The following is a 17,179-nucleotide window of genomic DNA, read 5'->3' on the forward strand; positions in this document are numbered from 1 at the left end:
AATAACAGACTGACCTGTAGACTTTCATGCAGCTGTAGGGCTTCCTGGGCTCCCACCCAGTTGTTGGCCAGAAGCAGCTCTTGGGCACATCTGAGCGCCAGGGAAGCAGACAACTCATCCTCTCCTATGATGGCAGCCAACTCTGCAGCCGTTCTAAGTGATGCTGCATCCCCCTTTTTGGCCAAAACTTTGGCTGCATCATAAGCACAAGTGGCCCCTAAATAGCTATAATATGAATAAAAATGTGAAGAAAAGGTCATAAACAGATCTTTTATTCCCACTCCTAGAGGATGGAATCACTTCTTTCTATCCACTTTGCTGCATGTGCCTTCCTGTGGTCCCAGGTATGTCACTGCCCCGGTTGTTCCTGTGAAGGCTGAGGCCAGCACAATTCAGCGGAGTCTATGAGAAACAATATCATCTAGGTTGAGGACATAAGGAAAATGAGTGGGAATGACTCCTCTGTTTGGGTTCAATCCAGCATGGGTTCAGGTTCCTTTACTTGATGTTATAAGAGACCATTAGAAAAATGCATAATTTCTGAATCTGCTACTGAGGTTTTTCTTGAATAGTTATAGTGATTTACATAAATAAATCAGGAGGTAGTTCCTGATGAGTCTTATGAAACTAAGTTGAATATACACACCTTTTAAACAATTTCTCGCTGCTGTACCTCCACCTCTAAACTTATTACTTGTGTTCCTGTCCTCCCCTTTCTGGCAGAAGCTCTTCTATGTTGGATGCATCCCTCCACTCCTCAGGCTTACCATTTGGCTGCGACAGCATAATGGCCATCTCTTTCTAGGACGGTTCCCCAGCTGAGGTACAAGTCCTTCAGGACTGGGTCCTCTGGGCGCAGCCGGGCCTTGGCAATTGCAATAGCTTCCCTAAAGGCAAGAATAGACACTTTAGCCAATCTGAAAAGGCTCCTCTGTGTATGGCCCTAGGAGGGGCTGTAAGACAGGACAAATTGTCCCTTTTGCGTTCTTATTGTTTCAACTTCCTTTAAAAAACTGCACTTGCATTAGATAGACAAATTACAAACACATGCTTCATTCGTTTCTTCACTTAGATCAGCAGTTCTTAAATTTGTGGTCTGTGGATTCCTAGGGGGTCCTCAAGAACCTTTCAGAGGGTTCATGAGGTTATAACTATTTTTGTAACAATGCTGAGTCAGTTATGTGTTGTTTATTAAAAAAAAAAAACTGTGTTGACATTTGCACTGATTGTGCAAAAGTAATGGTTGGTAAATTCTGGCATCTAAGAAAGAAGGCAGTGGCTCTTATAGTGGGAAAAAAGGGAGAATGCCCTTAATGAAGCAGTAAAAATTATGAATTTTACTAAATCCCTCAAGTCCAAAACACTTTAATATATTGTGTGTGACAAATGGGAAGAACATTTTGTGTTCTCTGCTGCATTCCAAAGTAGGATGGTTGTCTCCAGGAAACACCTGTATGAACAAATTACAAGCTAAACTGGCTGTTTTTTTCACAGAACCTGCTTTCTTCTAAAAAAAAAAAAAAAAAAAGACTAACCACTTCATTAAAAACAACCAACAGTATTTGTTACTAATGATAAAATGTGAGTTTTCTAGCAAAAATTAGAATTTTAGAAAACTTGTACGTACCACTTGTGTGCTTGACAGTTTCCCATAAGTTAGAATTTTCTGATGAGAGTGACGGTGATAGTAAGGAATGTGACATTTTTGGGTATTTTATAATAAGATATGTTAACATTTGGATCTGTACAACTCAGTAAACAAATATTTTTCAAATGACATACAACTGCTGAGTTGTAGCCAACATAAAGTTGTAGCTGGGGAAAAAAGTGTTTTATTAAAGTGATCTAAACAGAGCAATATTTTGAAAGTATTTTGGGACTTCTACTTCCAGCTATGATGGAATAACTGGGATCAGACCTACCTTCCTGCCATAAAACTAAAATACTGGACAAAATGTCTGAAACAACTGTTTTCAGACACTGGGTAACAGGCAGCACAGGACAGTAACCCCTAAGAGAACAGAAACAAACGATGGGAACCCTATCTGGGCACTGGCTTTCTGCCCAAAGCCATTTTCCTAAGGAAAACCCAAGCAAAACCTCAGCGGTCTCTGAGTTGAAAAGAGGAAACAATGGCAATCTGAGGGGCAGGATACTAGGAAGGAGGAAGTTGTCCAGAGAAAGACATCCATATTGAGTCTTTGGCTAAATTCAAAGCCACGTATGTAAAGGAAACTCCATAAGTCTAAACAAAGAATGACTAGGTAACTGTAAGCTGAACAATTACCAGAGCTTACTCAGGACCTGGAGACATCTGAGTTTTGACTTGTTGAATGCATAAGGCATTCAATAAAGATATCAGAATGTAGGAGGTCCAAACTAATTCTAGAATATGATAAACTTGCCCTAACAAAGTTTAAAAACAAGCCATGAAAAGATCAAGCTGATATACAACTTTACTACTTGCCAAAACAAAGTTCAACACTCTCTAAAGGAAGACAACAAAACCAAAGCAGGGTAGGACAAAAAGAAAATCTTGGTTAAGCATGGTGGCTCATGCCTGTAATCCCAGCATTTTGGGAGGCTGAGGCAGGAGGATCGCTTGAGCCCAGGAGTTGGAAATCAGCTTAGACAACACAGCAAGTCTCCGTCTCTACAAAAAACTAAAAAAACAGCTGGAGGTGGTGGCACACACCTCCTGAGTAGTCCCAGTTAGGGGGCTGAGGCAGGAGGACTGTTTCTTCTCTTTATGTTACTTTAACAATAGAGAAGTTTAGATTACTTTCACATTATGTCCAAGTATTATCCCAACTCTATGACTACACATACCTGTAAAAATGGTTTGACTTGAGCAGCTCCACAGCTTCATACACTTTGTGGATGGAAAGTAGGTGAGAAGCAGCCTTGACATACTGATCCTGAAAACACAGCTGTTTGGCAAAAGCTTCCACAGCCCATAGCCACACATGGTAGCCAGCTGAAAAAATAAAAGATGGTGGTTAAAAAACAGTTGAAGAGAAGTTAAAAACAAAACCCAGTATATTTGGGTTGAAAAGCTTTGTTTTCAGTCGATGCATTCAGCAGAACATTTAGATACCAATTCAGCCACCACTACGGATGATCTGCTTCATCTACACATTCTGAAACATCAATTGTTTGATTATGTAACACAAACAAAACAGTACAAAGTTGAAAAGATACAGAAAGGAATGTGTGAGCACAGTTAGATAAATTCCTATAATTAGAATTGACGAACCAAAGGTAACATGCTTACGTGCTTTTTTTTTTTTTCTCTTTCCTTTTATTGTTTTTTGAGACAGGGTCTTGCTCTGTGGCTCAGGCTGGAGCTAAGTAGCACAATCATGGCTCACTGCAGCCTCAACCTCCCTGGGCTCAGGTGATCCTCCCACCACAGCCTCCTGAGTAGCTGGGACTACAGGTACATGCCACCATGCCCAGATAATTTTTTTATTTTTTGTAGAGATGGGGTTTTGCCATGTTGCCTAGGCTGGTCTCAAACTCCTGGGCTCCAGCGGCCTGCCCACCTCGGCCTCCCGAAATGCTGGTATTATAGGCATGAATCACCACACCCACCTTTTTTCTTTCTTTTTTAAAGAGACAAAGGTCTCATGATGTTGCCCAGGCTACAGTACAGTGGCTATTCACAGGCACAATTAACAGTGCCCTATAGGTCTGAATGCCTGGCCTTAAGCAATCCTCCTGCCTCAGCCTCCAGAGCAGCTGGGGACTACAGACTTGTGCCATTGTATCTTTAAAATTTACTAGACATGGCCAAATTGTCCTTCAAGAAGTTCTCACCAATTATGCTTTTGCCATTAAAGTGTCAGTGACCTGCTCTTTTTCACAGGGGTTGGGTTGGATTTACGAGTTTGTCTACTGCTGCAAACAGGATTAGCATTGTATCTATTTGTAAGTGATTTCAAGCTTAAGACTGGTACTGCCAAGAGCCATCTTTAGTGGACGTATCCCAGAGATGACAGAGTTTTTACTGAAAAGAACAAGCACGAAAACCATACCCGCTGGTGCCATAGCCACAAGGTTGTCTGTCAGCTCCCCTCTTTCCGCTGCGGTTTGGAGAACACCTTTGAGATCTCCTTTCCAAAGCATAAGCTGGTGAAATAACTCAGGGTGGCCATTTTCTAAGTGACCTTTTCCTGTTTGAAAGAGAGATAATGTTTGGAAGGTGTTTCGGAAACATCTATTACTGACTTGTAGAAAAAGATAAAGCAAGATAGAAGAGAAAGTGGGCTCCTAAAATATGCAGTCATTCTCTGATAGGTGTCACCTACCAGAGTGATTACAAAAGGATGTGAAGCCCACTCGGTCACTGTCCACTCACCCACCTTCACATGTACTCAGAGTGAATGCTGTATGTTTAGGATCCTATGATGATGCAAGGGATGTATCAATATGTAAGTCAGTGAGCTCAAAACCTAGTTAGCTGACAGGTAAAACTAACCATTATAATATCACAGGATGGCAGCCATCAAAGAGGTGCACACAAAATGTTGGGAAAGTATAAAGATGGATGGGATTACGTTGACTGGATTTGCCTCACCTTCTATATCAATCATTCTGTACAGCGTAGCCCTGTCTGTGAAAAGCCCCAGATGAAATCTTTCCTCAAGATCAGCAGACACATCTTCATTCGGTTCTGTTAATTTAAAAGGGAAAAAAAATCAGATGACGTCATTACATTGGTTACAGTTTTCTGTCCAATAACTTCCGAATATATGTTTGGAACACCCACTTCAGACACCGAGAGAATCAGAGCTCTAACAGACACTCCTGCAGTTACAAAGGGAGCAAAACACAAAAACACTTAAAATGTTAAAAGTGAACCCAAAATCAGCACATATTTAAGTGCAGTAAAAAGCAAGCAAAACAATATTAGTAAGTAAAAGAAAGTTCTTAATATTAACTGAGACTTACCACAAGGGGATTCAATATTCATCCTTTGCTTAAAAAAAAAGTCAACTGAGTAATTTTCCAGTAAGGAAAATAATGTGAAACTAGAAGGTTAACTATGTAAATTATAGGAAGTCATCACAAAGCTCCAAAGAGAAGGCTATGTATATAATAAAAGCATAAAACATTTCCATTAAGACACAAGAAACTGATAATAGTTTGATTATGTAATACAGACAAAACAGTACAAAATTCAAAAGAAAGAACGAAATGGAAACCCAGGATAGTGACCACCCTTGTTAGGGTAGGGGGAGACAGTAACTGGGAGGGAGGATGGTCCTCCATTCCCGGGGAGGAGAAACAGAGGACTGGGAGGACGATTTACTTTGAAAAAAAAAATTTTTTAAAATTGTTTTTTTTTTAAAGTAGAGACAGGGTCTCACTATGTTGCCCAGGCTGGCCTTGAACTGAGCTCAAGTGATCCTTCTGCTTCAGCCCCTTAAGCATCTGGGATAACAGGCACGCACCACTGTGCCGGGCGAGATTCACTTTCTTTTTATACTGTTTCCATTTCATTTTATTATGTGCATCCCTTTTCCACATGTAAACTTCAAATTTAAAAAATAAAGTTATTAAAATATCAAAATAGTGGACATTAAATGAAGACTTTAAAAACAAAAATAAAAAAACCCTTCAAAACAAAACTTTCATCAAAAGCTTTCATCAAAAGCTTTTTTTAAGAAACTGCCATATTATGGGCATATTTCCAATAAGAAAAATTTTTTTCTCCATAAGGATACTGTTCAATGGGGAAAAATAGTTGAAGGAATTTATTCATGCTGAGATATTTAGGCCAACATACCAATTCTGGCACACAGATGGCTGGGAGGAAGTAGATTTAGAATAAAAGCAGAGCACTACATCTCAAAGGCATGGCAGTGCTGACAGTGGATCACAATGGGGAGTGTGGCAGCAGGGTGTAGGGGTGTAGGGATGTGGAGGGAAGGGAAGGCTGGAGAACATAAAAATACAGAAAACAATTTTAGACATTTCTTTGGGCATTCATTCAATAGCTAAGTAAACATCCCTTATATGTCAGTCCCAGAATACTATGGATGGCCCAAGGGAGTACATTTTTGTACCTTTGGAGTGCTTTGCAGTTGCTAGTACCAAACAGTCCTGATGAAGCTCCTCTTTGGATCTGTGGTCCAGGCTTGTACTCAGGGGAAGCAAGGAACGAGCTTTTCTCTTCTTGATTAAGGCTTCTGAAATGTAATAAAAGTACACACTATCTGAAGGAGAGCTGATCAGAAACATAAAATGGAATGCCTATTGTGTGAATGTAACCTACTGGCAGATGACGCCACAGGCACAGAAAGTTCCTCCTCCTAATAAAGAAGCTTTCAAAATAAATTTGCTGGGGGCATTGTTCACAATACACACAAAAACGCTCTTGCTAACATTTATGATGTAATATCAACAACTGCAAAACATTTCAGCAAGTGCTAAAAAAAATTCAAAAGCATGACCCAAAATGGAAGGCTGGGTGCAGTGGCTCATGAATGTAATCCCAGCACTTTGGGAGGCTGAGGCGGGCGGATCACTTGAGGCCAGGAGTTCGAGACCAGCCTGGCCAACATGGTGAATTCCCACCTCTACAAAAATTAGCTGGGCATGGTGGCAGGTGCCTGTAATCCCAGCGACTCCGGAGGCTGAGGCAGGAGGATTGCTTGAGCCCGGGAGGTGGAGTTCATAGTGAGTCGAGAGTGCGCCACTGCCCTCTAGCCTGGGCGACTGGAGTGAAAATCTATCTCAAACAAAAAACAAACAAAAAACCCATAATCAGAAAACCCACAAATATTTTGAACCTAAAAAAACAAACAAGAAACCACACTGTTTTTTGACAGTTGCATGTAATATTTTGGGCTGCTTTAATAAAATACTGTATTTTAATTACTAGATACCAACCTGGCTTCTCTTTTGGTGGCTCCTTTTTCAGTAAAATGACTTTGTTATTAATGGTGACTTTTGACTTTTCAAAGCCTGAGGAAACCGGAGTGCAGATAACTGGTTCTCTAGAAACTACATCATGGGGGAAAAAGGAAAAAAAAAGTTGAGGATAAAAATAATACAGAATTTCAGTTCTTTTTAAAAATTAAGAGCCATTCCAAGCTCAGCAATACAATCAATTCATCTATTACCAAAACTTTTGAGATAAAATACATTGGAAGGGAAGTAGGGATAGTTTTCCCTTCCCCATCTCCCAAACTAGCTGTTTTCAGGAATCTGTATGTCTATTACTTTGGTTTTTTTTTTTTTTTTTTTTTTTTTTTTGACACAAAGTCTCACTCTGTTGCCCAGGCTAGAACTCAGTGGTGCGATCTCAGCTCACTGCAAGCTCTGCCTCCTAGGTCCAAGCAATTCTCCTGCCTGAGCCTCGTCAGTAGCTGGGACTACAGGCACAAGCCACCATGCCTGGCCAATTTTTGTATTTTTAGTAGGGACGAGGTTTTGCCATGTTGGCCAGGGTGGTCTCAAACTCCTGACCTCAGGTGATCCACCCGCCTCAGCCTCCCGAAGTGCTGGGATTACAAGCGTGAGCCACCACTCCCAGCTTACTTTGAACTGTTTTTTCTTTTTTTTTTGGTTAGAGATAAGGTATAACTCTTGCCCAGGCTGGAGTGTAGTGGTGTGATCACAGTCACTGAGGCCTTAACCTCCTGGGCTCAGGTGACCCTCCCCTCCTCAGTTTCCCAGAGTGGCTAGGACTATAGGCATAAGCCATTATCTTGGCAATTTTTACATTTTGTGCAGAGATGGGGGTTCCCTATGCTGCTTAGGCTAGTCTCAAGCTCCTGGGCTGATGCGAGTCTCCTTCCTTGGCCTCTCATAGTGCTGGGATTACAGGCATGAACCACCATGCCTGCCTTACTTTGAACTTTGACTAAGGAAAAAGCTTCCAGCCCTCAACAACTTTACACCATAAGCCAAAGAGTTCCTATACTTTGCTCAAGTGACAAAGCACTTTTTACATTTTTAGGTCATAAAGTACTAATTGCATATTTAATTATACTAACAAGAAGTAACTTTAATAATAGAGAATACTAGGTGTATGCAATATGGTATCACAATCCTGAGCACAATAACTTTTTAGAAACAACTTGTTGATCCATGTTTCGTATAGCCATTTTGTGAAAGAAAGGTTCTTTAAAAAAAGAAAAATAAAGAGATGTAGGATCTTGCTGTGTTGCCCAGGCTGGCCTCAAGCGGTCCTCCTGCCTCAGCCTCCTGAGCAGCTGGGACTAGAGGTATGTGCCACTGTACCCGACTAGAAAAGCATTTTGATGAGCCAAAATAATAAATCCATTAGGCTTTTGCTCTTTATTTACCCCAACTATGTGTCTAACAGCTATCCCTTGGGATGGAGAGCATCAGGAATGCCTTGTATCCTATATTCTAGTCATTTTAATTCTGTCACATCAATGTATTCTGTTTTAGAATTAAGCATGAGTCATTGCTTCTGCTTACAATGTTTGCTATTTAATAATTTATTTTAACAGGGACCAGATATTTAAGGTAATACTTTAAGGTAAGGTACAAAATAAAAAGAGTGCTAAAATTTTTACCTAAAAACAGTTTTTCTGTTAGTGATAGAACACTGTTTTGTGAGAAATCTGAGAACCACCACTATAGCTTAACTCACTAGAAGAAACTAATAACCATTCCACACATTTTTTTCTGTGAGAAGACAGAAAGCCACGTACAAACTCCAGGTAAGAGGGTTTGAGAGCTTGCAAGTTCCCACAGTGGTGGTAGCTTCTAGGTCAGACATTTGTAAGAGGGACAGTGGTTTCTTTCACCAAATGTGGCCACTGATGTCATACTGTTAAAACTTTTCCCATGTAAGTTCCTAAGTATACAACTACCCAAGCTTCACTTTGTCCCATGGTTTTACCTCGCTCAAGGTAAATAAGAAGTTTTCTCTATAGAACTTTACTATTTCCACTGCAAACATCCACTAGAACCCTTTTAAAATGTCAAAGATGTTTATTTTAGAGACTTGAATAAAGCTTGGAAAAAACAAAACAAAACAAAAACAAAACTAATGCTGTTTCCAAGAGTTGGAAAAATGGGAACAGCGAAGTTTCAAACTGAGTAAGGACCTAGCTTAGTCTCCTAGACATGACCACGAAATCCCAGTGACACCCAGGATTCTGCCACATACCCGCTGGAGCGAGGCCGCAGGGTAATTCCGGCTCCCGTGCTTCCTCCTCCCCTTCTTGGTCTGACACACCATTCTCCACAGGTCCCAAGTTCTCCTTCATGCTCTCTTCTTCATTTCCATCAATCGATTCCAGCTTTACAGGAGTTCTCAAGGTGGGCTTTTTCTTCTTTTTGGGCTTTGGCTTAGGTTGAGAGAGCCGTTTTTTCTCTAATTCAATACTTTTTTTGCCTACAAGAATCACAATAAAGAAGGACAGACTAAAGTATATGTTCTTGGTTAAAAGACACTTTAGGTGGTAAACTCCAATATCTCATTACTCTTTAATAGCATTTTAACCCATTCCCTTCCTTCCCAATGAACTTTTAGAGTTATATTATCACAATATTAACCAAATGCTTTTGAGATTTCATTAAATCATAAACATGATGCCCAACAACACCCAAATATTTTAGTGTGTGTCTTATGAACAAGGACATGCTCCAACATCACCATAGTACAACCACGGAAATCAAGAAATTAACATGACTCACTACTGCCATCTACCCCGTACACTCTAAGTTCTGCCAATTTTACCCAGATGTCTTTTTCTTTTTTTGAGACAGAGTTTCGCTCTTCTTGCCTGGGCTGGAGTGCAATGGCGTGATCTTGGCTCACCGCAACTTCTGCCTCCCGGGTTCAAGCGATTCTCCTGCCTCAGCCTCCTGAGTAGCTGGAATTACAGGCACGCACCACCATGCCCAGCTAATTTTTGTATTTTTAGTAGAGACGGAGTTTCATCATGTTGGTCAGGCTGGTCTCAAACTCCCGACCTCAGGTGATCTGCCCACCTTGGCCTCCCAAAGTGCTGAGATTACAGGCGTGAGCCACATGCCCGGCCTACCCAGATGTCTTTTATAGCAAAAGGAATCAATCGAGGATCACAGTACATTTGGTTGTCATGCCTTTCTGGTTCCCTTCAGCCTGGAACAGTTAGTTGCATGGTTTCCCTTTGACTTTCATAATTTGAAACTTCTGAAGATTACAGGACAGTTATTTTGTCCAATTTCCCTCAATTTAGGTCTGCCAGATGTTTTTCATGACTAGATCTAGGGTATGCATCTTTAGCTGGAATGCACATTAGTGCTGCTGTGTTCATCCAGGGCAATCTATGAGGTAGCAGCTAATTTTTATTTGTCCCATTTGGTTTACTTTGATCACTTGATTAAGGGAGTGTCTTGTAAGTTACTCCCTAAAAGGGTATTTCCCCTGTTTAACTACTAGGTATTTGCATCTACTAGTTTTAGTATTCACGGATGTTTCTTGATTAAAAATTGTTACCATGATGACTGCCAAATAGTGAGTTTGTTTTTTCTTTTTTTTTGAGACAGGCTCTTGCTCTGTTGTCTGGGCTGGAGTACAGTGGCAGAATCTCAGTTCACGGCAGCCTTGACCTTCCAGGCTCAATCAATCCTCCTGCCTCAGCCTCTTGAACAGCTGGGACTACAGGTGTGCAATACCATGCCTGGGTAATTTTTGAACTTTTTATTTTCTTTTTTTGTAGAGGCGGGGTTTTGTCATGTTGGCCAGGCTGGTATTAAACTCCTGGGCTCAAGTGATCAGCTCACCTCCCAAAGTGCTGGGATTACAGACGTGAGCTGCTGCACCTGGCCCACAGGGTGAACTTCTAATTCCAGGACTTCACTCTACATTCTACCACAAGGAAGAGCTTGACATCCAGTTGGCATCCTACCACAAGGAAGAGCTTGTGCTTCTCCCCATTTATTTATTGTACCAGTCTGGACTCAGGAATTCTTCCATTACTATTCTATTTTCATTTTTAAGGTTTCTACATTTACATTTTAAGGTTTTTATCCTTTGCTTACTTTAAAATCATCTTTATTGAGGGGTAATATAATAAAATACACCCATTTTTTAATACGTTGATGAGTTGTGACAGATGTATGTAGTCACATCACCCTACCACAATTACTTTTGTACCAATCTAATATTTCCATCAAGCCTCTTTGTGGTAAGACATACCCCCTGCTTGAGCCCTAGGCAATCACTAATTTGCTCTCACTGTGGTTTAGTTTTGCCTGTTGAAGAATTTCACATACACCGGGCGCAGTGGCTCACGCCTATAATCCCAGCACTTTGGGAGGCTGAGGTGGGCAGATCACCTGAGGTCAGGAGTTCAATCCCAGCCTGGCCAACATGGTGAATCCCTGTCTCTACTAAAAACACAAAAAATTAGCTAGGTGTGAGGCATGTACCTGTAGACACAGCTACTCAGGAGGCTGAGGCAGGAGAATTGCTTGAACCTGGGGGGTGGAGGCTGTAGTGAGCCAAGAGTGCGCCATTGCACTCCAGGCTGGGTGACAAAGTTTCCAAAAAAAAAAAAAAAGAATTTCACATAAACAGAATTAGACAGCATGTAGTCTTTTGTGCCTAGCTGCTTCTGCTTGGCATAATGTTTTTCTAGATTCAGTTTTGTTCTTTATCAGTTGTTACCTTCTTTTTATTGTGGAGTAGAAGCCTACTGTAGGAATATACTGCAATTAATTCATTTATCTGATGATGGACATTTGGATTGTTATCAGTTTTTGGTCATCACAGATAAAGCTACTATGAACATTCTTTTACAAGTCTTTATGTGGACATATCATTTCATTTCTTTGGGTGTAAATTTCTAGTTGCTTAATATATTCTTTCATTTAAAATAAAAATTATTTCACAGAGACAATGTCTCCCTATATTGCCCAGGCTAGTCCTGAACTCCTGAACTTAAGCCATCCTCCTGCCTCGGCATCCCAAAGTGTTGGGATTATAGGAGTGAGCCACCATGCTTGGCCAATTTTTCCTATTTGCTTTTATTTTGTAATTTTTGGTAGAGATGGGATCTCGCGCTGTTGCCAGGCTGGTCTCAAACTCCTGGCCTTAAGTGATCCTCTAGCTTTGGCTTCCCAAAGTGCTGGGAATATAGACATGAGCCACTGTGCCCAGCAGTTGCTTAATATATTTTGTCTAGCTTTCTAGTTGTTTATGGCAAGTCTGATACCAATTAATCTTTCTTAGCCAGAAATGGAATTTTCCTCTTACTTTATTTTCAACAATTGTCCCAGATTTGGTCAGTGGGAGCCTCTTGAAGCTGTTTCTTTTGTCCTTTTGACATGTCTCCTGAATTCTTTGAGTACTGCCTTCCTTTGTGGCATAAGAATATTCCAGGTTCAGTTTGTATTCTTCCTGTCCCAGCCTGGAAAGAGCCATTTATCCAAGAAACCACGGACACTTTTAGTGGAGAATGTCATTTAGAAACCAAGATTTGGGCTGGGCACGGTGGCTCATGCCTGTAATCCCAGCACTTTGGGAGGCTGGTGGGCAGATCACTTGAGGCCAGGAGTTTGAGATCAGTCTGGCCAACATGGCTAGACCCCATCTCTACTAAAAATACAAAAAAATTAGTCAGGCATAGTAGTGCACACCTTTAGTTCCAGCTACTAGGGAGGCCGAGGTGCGAGAATCGCTTTAACCCAGGAGATAGAGGCTGCAGTGAGCCAAGATCACGTCACTACATTCCAGTCTGGGCAACACAGCGAGACTCTGTCTCAAAAAAGAAACCAAGATCTGAGTGCCAGGTATGCTCTTTCCTATTGTGGGTGGTGGTGTTCTCAAGCCCTTGTGGCTGCCTTCTTGCTTAGGCTCAGATACCTGCCATACTGACACTAATGCCCTACACGAATGTCTTCCTTGCTCAATCCTGATCAACTCAATTATTAAGAAAGGGAGAACAAGAATTAAATAAGCTCTAGATTCTGACTGACCTTGAGGAGGCCGGGAATGATCTTGCATGGAAGTGAGCCACTTGTGCACACAAAAGTCATCTGCCCCTGAATAGATGCAGTCTGGATCCAAAGGAGACCACGTCACACAAAGCAGTCGACCTCGATGTCCTCGGAAATTGCACAGGGGCTCTTCCCGGAGAGCATCCCACACCTAAACCCAAAAGCACATGGCCGAATAGACATTTTCTGGTTATTCTATTGTTTGGGGGGTATGTTTTCTAACTAAAAAACAAAAACAAACAAAAAACAATCTGCAGCCTCTTATTTCCTCACATGATTTGGAGTTTTCTCTTAGAAGTTCAATTTCAGAAGAGTACTATTTCCTGTGAGAGACTTCTGTGCTCGGAGATGTATAGACATTCCTACGGGGATGATTTTGAATGAGCTTCTACTGGTGTCCTATGGATTCCACTGTCTCGAACCAAAACCGTATGTTAACTTTTGGGCTTGAGATTTTGGTATCATGAAGAAAATAACCCACATCTAGTACAGAAATTAGAGTTCTAATTTCTCATAGATGATTCTTTTGTCTCCAATTCCTTGAGTAATTGGCCAACCTGCTTTCTATTTCTTGAATTATTCTGAACTCAGTTTCACAGAAGGGAGCCCTTTGTGGCTCTTAGCTTTGTGCTGATAGTTCAATTACAACTCAACACTGAGAGAGACAGACATCACGGGTGTTAGGTCCTCAGCTCCTAACACCTATTCTAGTTCTGATATCCAGAAGTCCTCCTCATAGATCTGGCCTGGCATTTCATCTTTACTTATTTAGAACTTGGACATTTCTGACTTAACAATTTATTATTAAAAATTGTTTTGTGATTTTTAGCCAACATTTCAGTGTCTGAACAGAAGAGAGTACTTTGCATACATATTAGTCCACCATACTGACAGGGAGTCAGAATGAAATCTGTAAAAATGTTAGAGTTAGCTAGTTCCTACCAATACTTTCCCCTTCATCTAAGTAAAAAAACCCCAGTCTTAGCCTGCTGAAGGCCCAGCTATGTGGAATGAAAGAAACTAAAATAAAGCCAGAAAATCTCCTTCTGTAGATGATAATGGGGGAGGGAAAACCTGTTCACAACCAGGGGAAAAGACGAAAGAATTTGTTAGAGTACACAGTGAGGGACCCACAGGGACAAGGACACAATAGTACCTGGGCTGTACCATCATAGGAAGCAGACACCAGCCTTCCATCATGATGTGGGCTCCACGCCACACTGGTAATCTTGGCCGTATGCCCTGAGAGGGTGCGGTAGGGCTCCGTAATGGTCACTGGAGACTCAGGGCTGCTCTCTAAAAGGCAAGGGAGAGACATCACTGCTACTACTAATAATAACAAAAAAACAAAACAAAAAGTACATCCAGGAAGGCATTCACATGGCAAGAATCAAGATTTTGCCATACATTTTCCAGGTGATTTTTTTTTGAGATGGAGTTTCACTCTTGTTGCTCAGGCTGGAGTGCAATGGCGCAATCTTGGCTCACTGCAACCTCCGCCTCCCGGGTTCAAGCAATTCTCCTGCCTCAGCCTCCCAAGTCTAGGTGAGTTTTAGCAGGCAACATTGTTAGTTATTAAGAGTGTGGGCACATCCACAGTGCTTAGCATATAGATTACCATGAGAAGTGTTAGGTCTCATTATCACTTATAGGATATTCTAGCTAAAATGTGTAATTTGAATACAGTCATGAGAAAATACCAGACAAATGCAAAATGAGAAAGCATCTACAAAACGAGTGCCCTATCTTCCTCAAAAATGTCACGTAAGATTTTAAAAAGTCTGGCTTGGCCAGGCATGTTGGCTTACGCCTATAATCCCAGCACTTTGGGAGGCCAAGGTGGGCAAATTGCTTGAGTTCAGGAGTTTAAGACCAGCCTGCAGAAACCCTGACTCTACTAAAATACAAAAATTAACTGGGTGTGTTGGTGCACACCTATAGTCCCAGCTACGTGGGAGGCTGAGATGGGTGGATTGCTTGAGCCTGGGAGGCAGAAGTTGCAGTGAGCTGAGATCATGCCACTGAACTCCAGCCTGGGTATCAGAGTGAGACTGAAAAAAAAAGGAAAAACACAAAAACCAAAAACCAATCTAGCCAGGCATTGTGGTGTGCGCCTGTAGTACCAGCTATTCAGGAGGCTGAGGTGGGAGGATGGTTTGAGCCCAGGAGTTGGAGGCTGTCATGAGCTATAACTGCACCACTACACTCCAGCCTGAACAATACAATGACACCCAGTTTCTAAAAAATAAATACACTTTTTTTTTTTTTTTTTTTGAGACGGAGTTTCACTCTTGTTTCCCAGGCTGGAGTGCAATGGTGTGATCTCAGTTCACTGCAACCTCCGCCTCCCAGGTTCAAGCCATTCTCCTGCCTCAGCCTCCTGAGTAGCTGGGATTACAGGCACGTGCCACCAGGCCCAGCTAAGTTTTGTATTTTTAGTAGAGATGGGGTTTTACCATGTTGGCCAGGCTGGTCTCGAACTCCTGACTTCAGGCGATCCACCCATCTTGGCCTCCCAAAGTGCTAGGATTATAGGCGTGAGCCACCACGCCTGGCCTAAATAATTTTTAAAAGGCTGAGAAATTATTACAGATGAAAGGAGACTAAAGAGATATGACAACAAAATGCAAATAGGTGATCTTGTGTTTGAATTTGCGCTGCAGAAAAAAAGAACCACTATTAAGGACATTATTGGATCAACTGACACAACTAGGATATGGGTGGCTGATTAAATTATTATTTTTTTTTTTTAAAAGAGCTTAGGTCTTACTCTATCTATGGCCAAGGGTGGAGTACAGTGACATAGTCATAGCTAACTGCAGCCTCCAACTCCTGGGCTGAAGGGATCCTCCCACCTCAGCCTGTGAGTAACTGGGCCTATAGGTACCCATCATGTCCAGCTAATTTTTAAAACTTTTGTAGAGATGGGGTTTTGCTACATTGCTCAGGATGGTCCCGAAATCCTGGCCTCAAGTGATCATTCTGCCATGGCCTCCTAAAGTGTTTGGATTATAGGAATAAGCTACCACGTCTAGCCTAAACTATTTGTTTAAATTGACAAATAATAGGTGTATATATTTTAAGGGAAAGATGAAACTCTTGTACATTAAGTTAAACTAACTGGTAATGGGTAGGAAAAACTATATACACACACGCACACAGAATAAAGCCAATATGATAACACATCAAAAATTGTTGCATCTATTAATAGGAAAAAATATGAGATTTCTTTGTACAATTTTTGTAACTTTCCTCTAAGTCTAAATTATTTCAAAATAAGAAGGTAAAAATTAAATGAAATGGATTCTGCCAGTTTTCTTCCTTTCTCTATTATTTAGTAGATATGATACGAAGTAGATGATTAATTTAGAATCCCAATAATAGTCGTAAGGACCAGAATCAGCTTTCTAACCTAAGTTCATTAGTTATATACTGTCACTATTTATTACTAGGAAAATACATCTACATTTTAATACATTTTCCATATGGCTTTTAACTCAGTAGAGTCACTACTAGAACCAAAAATATTTTTTCTTGTTACACATAGGATTCTTTGAAAACTACTGAAGTAAATTCTAGAGAAATAAAAAACGTAACTATTTTCACTATGGCTGAGAGCACATATTTTCTAGCACTCTGAAAACAGTTTAGTGTCAGATTATAATTTCTTCATATTAGAAAAAAAAGTAATCCCATTTCACTCATATTTAAAAATGGCTCTTATGACCACCTACTATGGTTTTCCCAGGCGCCGAAGGGGCCTCAATGAAACTTAAGATTCCTTATGGAATAAATCATACCCATATGAAGATTAACTCATTATAGGCCAGGCGCAGTGGCTCACGCCTGTAGTCCCAGCACTTTGGGAGGCCAAGGCGGGCAGATCACATGAGGTTGAAGTTTGAGACCAGCCTGACCAATGCGGCGAAACCCTGTCTCGACTAAAATACAAGAAGTTAGCCAGGCATGGTGGCGCGTGCCTGTAGTCCCAGCTACTTGGGAGGCTGAGGCAGGAGAATCGCTTGGACCTGAAAGGTGGAGGTTGCAGTGAGCCGACATTGTCCCACTGTACTTCAGCCTGGTGACAGAGCAAGACTCCATCTCAAAAAAAAAAAAAAAGAAAAGAAAGTTAACTCATTAAGCATGGAATAGTACTTGCTAGAACACATACAGACACTGCAATTAGACACTCTAAAGTTGAAAC

General features: G+C 41.1%; 1 protein-coding gene across 3 annotated transcripts in view; it reads right to left on the bottom strand.

Moving 5' to 3' along the window:
* The window catches only part of GEMIN5 (gem nuclear organelle associated protein 5), a 50,320-nt gene that overhangs the window by 11,477 nt on the left and 21,664 nt on the right, over nt 1-17,179 (bottom strand). For all 3 annotated transcript variants that reach the window (XM_015452185.4, XM_015452184.4, XM_015452186.4), the window contains exons 14-23: nt 14,132-14,271; nt 12,955-13,126; nt 9,155-9,382; nt 6,898-7,011; nt 6,072-6,194; nt 4,580-4,675; nt 4,038-4,175; nt 2,830-2,977; nt 768-887; nt 15-225 (exon numbers count right to left, since the gene is read on the bottom strand). In XM_015452185.4, coding sequence (XP_015307671.3) covers nt 15-225; nt 768-887; nt 2,830-2,977; nt 4,038-4,175; nt 4,580-4,675; nt 6,072-6,194; nt 6,898-7,011; nt 9,155-9,382; nt 12,955-13,126; nt 14,132-14,271 — 1,490 coding nt within the window. The remainder of the gene's footprint in view (nt 1-14; nt 226-767; nt 888-2,829; nt 2,978-4,037; nt 4,176-4,579; nt 4,676-6,071; nt 6,195-6,897; nt 7,012-9,154; nt 9,383-12,954; nt 13,127-14,131; nt 14,272-17,179) is intronic.

This window comes from Macaca fascicularis, chromosome 6 (assembly GCF_037993035.2).
Source record: "Macaca fascicularis isolate 582-1 chromosome 6, T2T-MFA8v1.1".
Classification (NCBI taxonomy): Eukaryota; Metazoa; Chordata; class Mammalia; order Primates; family Cercopithecidae; genus Macaca; species Macaca fascicularis.